At 33.8% G+C, this 11,884-nt stretch overlaps 1 protein-coding gene across 2 annotated transcripts in view; it reads left to right on the top strand.

Annotated features, from left to right (window-relative positions):
* Positions 1 to 11,884, top strand: part of KLHL1 (kelch like family member 1) — a 500,583-nt gene that overhangs the window by 467,993 nt on the left and 20,706 nt on the right. For both annotated transcript variants that reach the window (XM_040266859.1, XM_040266858.1), the window contains one exon: positions 4,716 to 4,928. In XM_040266859.1, coding sequence (XP_040122793.1) covers positions 4,716 to 4,928 — 213 coding nt within the window. The remainder of the gene's footprint in view (positions 1 to 4,715; positions 4,929 to 11,884) is intronic.

The raw sequence follows: 11,884 nt of genomic DNA, 5'->3' as shown, positions 1-11,884 counted from the left end.
GGGCTGACCCGCGGGGATGACCCAGAGAGATGTTGTGGGGAGGGGGGTGGGAGGGGGGTTCATGTTTGGGAACGCATGTACACCTGTGGTGGATTCATGTCAATCTATGCCAAAACCAAGACAGAACTGTAAAGTAAAAATTAAAAATAAATAAATAAATAAATTAAAAAAAAAAAAAAAGAACCTGACCATTGGAAAAACCATAGCTTTGACTACATAGGCCTTTGTCAGCAAATTTACACTAAACCACAGTTTATTAAGTTTGAAATGGCATTATGTCTTTACAAACAATCTACACACCTTAATTTTAAAAAGTATTATTTGACAATGCAGAATTGACAACTTTGTTTTATTAAAAAAATGCAATTCTGAAAAATGCAATAAGGTGGAGCATAATCAAAAACAATAAATGCATAAATTATACATAAAATGACATATGGCTGTACTAGAATTTAAAATATATGGCACTGAGATGGGCACCTGGCAACTAGATCTCAAAATAGGAAGACCTGCTTACTAAAATTTATGTAAAAGTTTTCTGTTAAGCTGAATAAACACATAATTCCAGGAAAATGGTATGAAAGATTCATTCATTCTCAGCAAAATTCTAGAAGAGTTTACTTAAGGCTATTTTTGACCTCCTGCCAATTTTCTCATGCAAGGAGGGACATACAGATCAATATTCACAGCAAACTGATTTATGACACTAATGTCTGCTGAGAATGCTATTTTTTTTAGTCCTTATTGTCTCTGAATGAAATTCCAACTCCATTGCACAGCATAAAATGCTCTTCATTTTCAGTCAGTCCTTTTCATCCTAGCAGCCATCTCTCCTTTCCCCTTGTTTACTACAATCCATTCCACCAATATGACATACCTGCCACTCTTTATTTATCATGTGCTATGACCTTTCATGTCCCTTGTCTTTACATATAATGCTTTCCCTGTATGTAACACTTTTCCCTATTTCTTTATCTTACAAATTTCTACTCATCGTTCAACTCTAAGTTAAAAATGTCATGTTTCCTTTCTTGCCATGAAACTGTCAGCTGTCACTTTTTATGTTGTCAGTGCCTTTACTTCGAGTATCAGATTCTTCTCTGCTCTTCATATTCTCAACATCTAATTTGTCATTGTAGTGAAATAAAATAAGGAACCATTCTAAACTATGATTAAATAGATTGTCAGAGGAGATCTGAGAAGATAACCTTGGATAATTGCCAATGAATTTTTATGTGTGCATTACACTTTATTCTAACTGCAAAATCTTTTCAAGTATTGAAATACATCTGTTGGTTTCAATAAAGACACCAATAAAGCAGCCCACAATGACACCATTATCTTTACAATTTTCTCATTTCTTTTTCAAAGATTTTTTAAGGAAAAAATATAGTATATTTATTATTTTCCAGCAGTTTTGCCCTAGTATTAATAATTTTTATTGCATTATCAAAACTAAAGTAATTTCATTGTTAATCTGTGGACTACATAATACTATAAAGAACATTAAAATGGACTTTTACCAGGTGAAGTAAAATACTGATGAGCTAGGTTAGACTTTAGTAAATTATAAAATAACAGCTGATGCTGCTACTGCTAAGTTGCTTCAGTCGTGTCCGACTCTGTGCGACCCCATAGATGGCAGCCCACCAGGCTCCTCCGTCCCTGGGATTCTCCAGACAAGAACACTGGAGTGGGTAGCCATTTCCTTCTCCAATGCATGAAAGTGAAAAGTGAAAGTCAAGTCCTTCAGTCGTGTCCGACCCTTAGCGACCCCATGGACTGCAGCCTACCAGGCTCCTCCATCCATGGGATTTTCCAGGCAAGAGTACTGGAGTGGGGTGCCATTGCCTTCTCCGAAAATAACAGCTACTGTATATCAAATATTTATTTCACAAGAGAAGTTGTCAAATATTATGTAATTTTTATTGAAATGTTACATAAATTTCTTTGTACAGACTGTGTGTTATTGAGTTTTATTAGGAGAGGGTTCATATAAAGGACAGAGAGATTGAATGAATAGTGGTTTATAACATACATGATTACACTAAAAAGTCAATGATGCTATAACTTGTGAACTTTAAGTTACATTTTATTTCCAAATACAAGGTTATGCTAATAGGCTCTATATTTGATTTCTATAATGTGATCAATATGTTTAATTATCATTATTTTCATATGAGCTTCCCTGGTGGCTCAGTGGTAAAGAACCTGCCTTCCAATGCAGGAGAGGCAGGCTCAATCCCTTGGCCAGGAAGATCCCCTGGAGAAGGAAATGACAACCCACTCCAGTATTCTTGCATGGGAAATCCCAAGGTCAAAGGAACCTAGCAAGCAAGAGACCATGTGGTCACAAGAGTTGGACACAAATTAATGACTAAGCAGCAACATTTTCATACACATTTAGCTACATATTTGTATATGTTCACATTCTTTAATAATGTCAAAACTATGACAAATTATTGTATAGAGTGATTTTATTAATTGCTTGAGCAACACTAGATTCAGATAAATCAATAGTATAATTTGTTACTTTAATGTGTATAAAGAAATAGAGTAGCTTGAAGTCAATATTCCACTAAAACAATGGAAAAGAAAAAGTGGGAAACCTTTCTTACATATAAACCATGTACCAAGAACTATACTAGGTGCCCTTCATGGAGACACTTACCAATAAATAAAATCTCTGCAAAAGAAATATTTAATTAAGTTTTAATAATAATACCTCAGTATTACAGCATACTTCTTTTGAGTTAGATCTTCAATTTAAATGAAACAGAAATACAATTCAGATTTTCTAAAGCATTTAAGATGATAAAAACTTTCGAGTGAATACTCATTTTCCTTCTGGGTGCTTTTGCTAGCTAAACTGTCCAATACTTGTCCTTTAAATTGTCCCTATTGGTTAATTTCAACATATTGTAAGACTGGGAGCTGCCAGGCAACTTTTGAGTAATCAAGCAAAGAGACATTACATCCATAAAGAGAACACTTGGACAATCAAAAATATTTCATCATGGCTGGCATTTAGAGCAGCATAAACATCTTTTTAAAATTCTCCAGGATTTAAAATCAGTTTAAAGATCACATTTTAGACTTAGGAAGGATACTAGAGGATGAATTTTTAAATTTATGATCTAAAAGTATTTTATAGACTAAGTAATGTCTTTTTATGCTTTTACTTTATTAGAACCTGCAAAGTATAGAATTGAGTCTATTTACCAATATTATTCATAATGTTAACTAGTAAAGCAAACATTTCATGACATCTAATCTTATTTAAACATAATCAAGCCACAACCCATTTCCACTAAAAATCGTCTTATGGCTTCCTCTTTCACTTACTGTCAATGACTACATTTGTTTTAGAGAATAGACAAAATCTAAACACCTATGTGATGTCCCTGTACCTGAACCCATCAGCTCATCTGCCACCCTGCTCATAATCTCTGCTCCTGCTGCTCTGGCCTCTGCTGCCCTTGAAACTTTGTACTCATCTGTTTGAACGTGAAAGTGTTAGTCACTCAGTCATGTTCTACTTTTTATGACAACATGGACTGCCAGCCTCCTCTGTTTAGCTGGCTTCAAATTTTCCCCTCTTAGAAGTTCCTGCACTCTCCTCCAACCACTATTATTCCCATGAAATTCTTGGACAAACTTCTTCCCAATGAGACCTTTTCTGGTGTTTAAAATTGTGACCACGTTTCAATTGCAATTGATATTTACAGTTCTAATTCCCATTCCCACCAATTTCACTCCTGATCCTGCTTTCCTGCTCTATGTCAACAGTGTGTATTTTGGCTGTATACCCTCTAGTAGAATTGAGTGCAGGGAATTTTCTTCTTGTTTTGTTCATGGATACATCCACAAAATTTTGCATGGTATATGACATATACTAGGCCTTCAAAATTATGTGCTGAATAAATGGGTAAATAAATAAATACAACTCTGTATCTTAATGTGATGCAATCTTCATGACTAGGATCAAATAAGCAAAAATTATTTTTATTAGGAATAGACAATGTATTTCTAAAATTTATGCTGTATTTATTTTCCTGGGTTCCGATCATAACTCTCAGTAATTAAATAGCAAAATAAGTGCATCAAGTAAGTTTCAGCAATATTTACTCAGGCTAATATTGTTGTACTCTTTTTTCCTGTAACATTTTGTCTGTCCAGATAAAACATTAGCTATTAGTATAGACGCTAATTAAGATAGTATGACAATATGTGTATAAATTATTTCATTTATTTAGTGTTCTAAACTATGAATACAGATCACAAGAAGTAAGAATGATCTACATACTGGAAAAATCAATTGCTGAACAAGTGAAATAACTGAGTTTTTCTGATTATCCTCATTTTCAAGAAAAATTGAAGATAAATATCTTATTAGTTTTAAAATAGACATTCCTTGATATTTATTAAAATAATATATTAAGATTATTTAATTACATATGTAAAAAGAGTTTTAATCTAATATTGTAGAAATAGTAGAGGTTAGAAAACTATAGTAGTTTTAATTTCATCGGAAGTCCAGGTATAGAAAATTAGTTATAGAGGACCTTTAACAAAAATTTCCATGCGAAGTAACATTTTTTAACACATTGGAGGCTCAGGTTGTGATTGAAATTTTATTTTTCAAGGAATTTCCTTTCCTCCATTTGTCATATAGACAGAAATACTAAATCATGTTTTCTCAATTGTGTTTTTAGGTTGTATTCAGTTGGCGGTCGTGACGGAAGCTCCTGTTTGAGTTCAATGGAATATTATGATCCTCACACAAATAAGTGGAATATGTGTGCTCCAATGTGTAAGCGGAGAGGGGGTGTAGGAGTGGCCACGTGCGATGGTTTCCTTTATGCAGTAGGAGGTCATGATGCTCCTGCTTCAAATCACTGTTCTCGGCTACTAGACTATGTAGAAAGGTGAGAACCCAATACACGGTTAAAATGAAAGACAGAATGTGAATTAAATTGATACCTAATGCAAGTGACCATATCAACAAAATATGCTCAGTCTGCCTAAGCTAAGAAAGTTAATTCAACTCCTAAAGCTGTTTCATTAGTCTCTTTCTTTCTCCTTCTCTCACTTTCTCTTGCTTGTGTATCACACACACACACACACACACACACACACTATACTATGTTTTATTTTTTTCTTTCATCATCCTCACTCCTTCCCTCCTTCTTTCTTTCTTACCTTTTCAACTAATATTTTTTGAAACCTTACAATTTTCTTCACATAATCCTAAAGTAATCTTTAAACTTCTCATGAATATATTTTAAAAGTTCATTTAAAACCAATACAATATTGTAAAGTAATTAACCTTCAATTAAAGTAAATAAATTTATATTTTAAAAAATAAAATAAAGCTGTAAGTACTTTTTAAATGTATGAATGCTTGTTAATTTTCTTTTAAAAATTGAACATTTCATTTATTTGTTTTATTCATCCTGTCTTATTAGTTCTACTACTCACTTCAAATTTGCAAAGATGAATTATGAGCTTTGTCTAATGCCATACCTTTTGCAATGTAAGACATTTATTAAAATTGTATTCTCTATAATCTTGAAGTATAACAGAAATATAGATTCTCTTTTAACTGTCCCTAAAAATGCCAGGTGCACAGAGGTTGGAGTGAAAAGTCACCTTGGCTTCAGTCTTAGTCCAACAGTGGACACACTTCTGGCATGGTTATAACAAATTTCTCTTTCATAGCTGCACATCACTTAGCACTATTATGTCATGTGCAGTAAGAATTTGAGAGACTTTTAATGATATTTATATTTTCAACTGGACATGGAATGAAAGACTGGTTCCAAATTGGAAAAGGGGTACGTCAAGGCTATATATTGTCATCCTGTTTATTTAACTTGTATGCAGAATACATCATGAGAAATGCTAGGCTGGATGAAGCACAAGCTGGAATTAAGATTACTGGGAGAAATATCAATAATCTCAGATATGCAGATGAGACCACCCTTATGGCAGAAAGTGAAGTATTAAAGAGTTTCTTGATGAAAGTGAAAGGGGAGAGTGAAAAAGTTGGCTTAAAGCTCAACATTCAGAAAACTAAGATCATGGCATATGGTCCCATCACTTCATGGCTAATAGATGGGGAAACAATGGAAACATTGACAGACTTTATCTTTTTGGGCTCCAAAATCAGTGCAGATGGTGACTGCAAACATGAAATTAAAAGACTCTTGCTGTTTGGAAGAAAAGTTATGACAAACCTAGACAGCTTATTAAAAAGCAGACTTGCCAACAAAAGTCCATCTGGTCAGAGCTTTGGTTTTCTCCAATAGTCATGTATAGATGTGAGAGTTGAACTATGAAGAAAACTGAGCACCAGAGAATTGATGCTTTGAACTGTGGTGTTGGAGAAGACTCTTGAGAGTCCCTTAGACTGCATGGAGATCCAACCAGTCCATTCTAAAGGAAATCAGTCCTTAATACTCATTGGAAGGGCTAATGCTGAAGCTGAAACTCCAATACTTTGGCCACCTGATGCGAAGATCTGACTCATTTGAAAAGACCCTGATGCTGGGAAAGATTGAAGGCTGGAGGAGAAGGGGACGACAGAGGATGAGATGGTTGGATGGCATCACCGACTCATTGGGCATGAGTTTGAGTTAACTCCAGGAGTTGGTGATGGAAAGGGAACCCTGTTTTGCAGTCCATGGGGTCTCAGAGAGTCAGATACAACTGAGCAACTGAACTGATTACATAAGGAAACATGATGATATATGAAGAAGTGAGATTAGAGAATATTGAAATTATTTTTTTATCAGCTGGAATAGGATAAGTAATTCTACTGTAATGAATAACTTCAAAATTCTCAGTGACTTCACACTGTAAACTCTTTTTCTTGTTCATGCCACATATCTATGAGAGCCATGATTTTATTACTCTGGTACTCAAAATGAGATATAAGATAAAATAAGAGCACCTATTGGTTTCAATGTCAGAGGGAAAAGCCAGAGAGTAGTACTACATTGTTCATCCATTCATAAAGATTCAACCTTCAAATATTAAAAATATAATTCTCCTTTATTTATGCTTTGTTGACCACTCAATCTCATGGCCACCGAAATTTTCAGATTGTGGGAAGACTATCTGACGTACCTGGGAGAGGTACAAGAGATGTCTAGCATATCATACTGATGAACATAACAATTTTTATCTTAATATTAGGAGATCAAATCCTTTATGTCTGTTAGTAGAATAGACAGCTGGAGAAGGGGCCTCTCTCTCCTTTACGATTTTTTTCTAAAAATACATGAGCATTTTTACTGAGAATAAAGTCATTGGAAAGAGATAGTTTTTAGAAAACAGGCTCTGTTCAGACTCTAGGTACTTCTTGGATAAAATACAGAAATATGTCTAACAATATTGTTATTCTATGAAATGGACTGTAGATATATATATATATATATATATATATAATCAGTTCAGTTCAGTCGCTCAGTCGTGTCTGACTCTTTGCGACCCCATGAATCGCAGCACGCCAGGCCTTTCTGTTTATCACCATCTCCCGGAGTTCACTTAGACTCATGTCCATCGAGTCCGTGATGCCATCCAGCCATCTCATCCTTGGTCGTCCCTTTCTCCTCCTGCCCCCAATCCCTCCCAGCATCAGAGTCTTTTCCAATGAGTCAACTCTTCGCATGGTGGCCAAAGTACTGGAGTTTCAGCTTCATCATCATTCCTTCCAAAGAAATCCCAGGGTTGATCTCCTTCAGAATGGACTGGTTGGATCTCCTTGCAGTCCAAGGGACTCTCAAGAGTCTTCTGCAACACCACAGTTCAAAAGCATCAATTCTTTGGCGCTCAGCCTTCTTCACAGTCCAACTCTCACATCTATACATGACCACAGGAAAAACCATAGCCTTGACTAGACGGACCTTTGTCGGCAAAGTAATGTCTCTGCTTCTGAATATGCTATCTAGGTTGGTAAAGAATGGCATTAAGCTTGCCATAGTTTCATTCCACCATTATCTTATCCAGTGAAATTAGGAACTATAGGTACTACAGTGAGGATGGTGACCAGAATACAAATTAATAGACATATACTTTTATACACACAAACATATAATCATTTATTTTAAAATACTGCCAACAGAATGGCAGGTTATTCACATTTTCCTCTGTAAAATTCTTGGGAAAAAATGACAAAGAAGAAGAATATGACAAGCCTCTGAATTTCACAGCAAATATCTTATATATAAATGCCACTAATTAAATGATATTTCATAAACATATTCTTTCCCAAGTTTACTCTCTAATGTATTAAAATGATGTTTGTGAACGAGGCATAAATAATACAGTCTAGGAATACATTTATCATGCAAAATTATATTTAAATAAGCATAGTTATTTTAAGTTATAGGAGTACAGTAAGAATGAATAGCTTAAGTAATGCAGAAGCACACAGAACCATTATTATTCTTATCCAAGCTCATACCGTGTGTCAGGTTGATAACATTTTTGCACTTTTTATGAGATATATTCTATATTGATGATTTCACATGTAAATCACCAATAAATCAGGATACATAATGTTGCTCTGGTAGAATTACTTTGCACATATAATGTAAGGAATGTTTCTTAGTCTATAACCATAGGCAAACAAATCATTAGGAATAGCAGGTAGTGTAAATGCTGTTTTATAGATAAATAAATAGGTACACAGACCAAAATTATTTTACAGTGATTTCTTATAGAAGTGTGTATGTGTGCATGCTCACTTGTATCCAATTCTTTGTGACCCCATGGACTGTAGCTCACCAGGTTTCTCTGTCCATGGAATTTTTCAGGTAAAAATACTGGAGTGAGTTGCCATTTCCTTCTCTACTTATAAAAATGTAAATACATTATAAACCAGTAAAGTACAGTTATATAACCTCTATCAAAAATTGTAGAATTGGGCTTTCTTAAATGCAAGGAACCTTGGCATCTCAAAGAAGAACAGAAAAGACAGCAGGGACTGAGTAAGAACAGGAAATCTAGAATAGTTAATGGAAGAGTAAAATCTGATGTTGCAGACAAGCCTCATTCTAGTGAGAATGTCCTAGTGAACAAAATCAGTGTCCCAAAATGCACTAAGTTCTAGCAGAATTTAGATTCAGAAAGTACAATTCATTAGAAAGAGCACATTCATCCATCTATTTACTTATTCAATAAATATTGCTTTGTGTGTACTTTTCACTGTACTAGATAGATATTAAAATGTTTTAGAATAAAGAGATAACGAAATGAATAATTATAACTTTAAGATCACAAACAAATTGAGAAATCAGGCAAAGGATCAGAAAATATGCTCAAAGATATCAGTACCACTGCTGGCTAATAAGAGATCAGGACCATCTTTGTCCTTTAAATCTGCATATCAGTAATGAAACATAGGAAAGGGGTCCCAAGATCAAAGGAACTTCCTAAACTCACCTTTGTAGTATCCACTTTGTTTCCTCCAATCTTTCCCCTTAGAGTAGCCAGAGGAATATTTTCATGATGCAGAACTGGCCTGGAAGTGCAAAGGAGTTTTCCTTTGTTTCAATTGTATCAACATAATAAAAAATTATTTGTTCTGTAACAATTTTCCCACTAAAATAGATTCTATGTGCTGGTCAAGATTATCTTGTTTATGCCTATATTCTTCCACTTGGCTCAATTCCTGGCACTGATTAAGCACTCAACAAACATTTATTGAGTCATTAGACAATAAGGTAAAAAACAAACAAACAAAGAAACAAACAAACAAAAACCCTCAAATTTATCCAAGGAAAAATCTCATGAGATATACTGTAAATAGGTAGTCAGAAAGATAGATAGATTTTTTAAAAAATGGATGGATGGCTGTTTAGATGGACTGATGGAAATATATGTAGATAAATTTTGACTTTTTATTTCTCTATTTGCATGTGAATAGCCATTTCCATCATCATAAGCTGGGGATTCTTGATTTATATGTATATTTTAGACATACTTTTAACAGAAAATTTTTGATGAGACAAAAATATTAAGTAAGCATTATTCATGTATTAGTTGAAAACCATATTGTACTTTATCAAACACTATTAACAATGCTCACAATTTTTGATATATTGCTTATAATAAATATATAACTTTTGTTCAAAATCTACCAAACTCTACTACAGTAATAACTGAAAAAGTCATATAAAATAACAGTGTGCTATGTGCTTAATCAGGCCCAACTCTTCATGACCCCATGGACTGTAGCTTGCCTGGTTCTTCTGTCCATAGGAATTCATTACTGTCATCATGCATGTGTGCATGCTGTCACTTCAGTTGTGTCCAACGGTGTGACACCATGGACTGTAGCCCACCCAGTTCTTCTGTCCATGGGATTCTCCAGGTAAGAATACTGAAGTGGGTTGCCATGCCCTCTTCCAGGGTATCTTCCTGACCCAGTCCACGTCTCTTATGTCTAACCTGCACTAACAGGTGGTTTCTTTACCACTTGCATCAGCTGGGAAGCTCATCTTCCCAGTTGAGCTGGGAACTGGCATCTTATGATTCAATTTTTTTTAAACTTTATATACATTTTAAAAAATATAAATTTATTTATTTTAATTGGAGTTAATTACAATATTGTATCATCTTTAGATCTTTGTTAAAAAATAAAATAACAAGATTTGCTGTCTTTACATGTAGTAATTATTTTAAAACTACCATAAATATTAACATGAAAAGCAAGAATCGAATTTTGAATTTTCATTTCTCCTGATTTCTCATTGCAACCTTCTGGTTTTGATATGATCCAAGAATTTCTGAGCACTGAAGACAGATGATAAAGGAGAGACTTATTTTAATTTTAATTAAGGATGCATAGTTATACTAAGGCTTATATGATGTATTCATATATTAATTCATATTTGTATATATATATGAGATATTTTTTTTTACAAAAATGTAATTACTTGAATTGTTTAAGGTTAAAATGTTAGGTAGACACTTTTTCACTTTTTAATAAGTATTAATTTTTATTCTCTTTAAGATATAATTGTTGGAGCCAGTCAAATGAGTATAGCATGAAAAGACTGGGTTTTTTGCCATCGCTTTTCTATTATTGTGCATGTATAATCTTTGCTATTTCTTTGATAGCTAATTAAGTTCAAATTTTTATAGAAATATATACAATAGATGGAGATCCTCCTACATAAAAACGGGGGCCCTACTTTATATGTAGATGCAATAATTATTAACCTAGGCCATAGCTATACTACTTTATGTTTGTGATTAGATATTTTTCTCAGTGGTTTGTGAGGCCAGTGTTATCTTTGGAGTGAAAAGATGGACACAGGGAGTAACAGATTAATCTGCTGTCCCAGCCTGGAATGCTGGCTTTGAAGGTATACATACATGAAAATATAAAATATGATGTCTTATACAGATGGAAGGATATCAACTTTGGTATCAAACTGTAAGATTTATTTTCATGTTGAGACAACTATTTAAAAATACATAATTCGTGCTCACAACACTAGTAATAATTTTCTGTTATATGAACAGATAAAATAATTATCAATACATAAAAGAATCTATTTCTTCTTAGTTTTGAACTGTTAAAGGTATTTATTTTAAAAGTTATATTTTACTAGCATTCAGATTGCCTAAGAATAATATATGTTCTGTTTATTGACAATAGCTTAAATAATTGTTAAAGCTCTAATAATAAAACTGCACCAGAGAGGAGTCAAAGAGTTACTTATCAGATCCTTACTTTCTCTGGTTTAGTTAACCTCCCCCCAACTTGAAGGGAATTGATTTAGTTCATACCTGAATGGCCTAGTGGTTTTCCCTACTTTCTTAAATTTAAGTATGAATTATGCAATAAGAAGTTCATGATTTGAGCCAC

The sequence above is a fragment of the Oryx dammah genome, unplaced genomic scaffold, assembly GCF_014754425.2.
Source record: "Oryx dammah isolate SB20612 unplaced genomic scaffold, SCBI_Odam_1.1 HiC_scaffold_24, whole genome shotgun sequence".
Taxonomy (NCBI): domain Eukaryota; kingdom Metazoa; phylum Chordata; class Mammalia; order Artiodactyla; family Bovidae; genus Oryx; species Oryx dammah.
Note: the sequence above shows the minus strand (reverse complement) of the source record. Positions and strands in the feature narration are given on the sequence as shown.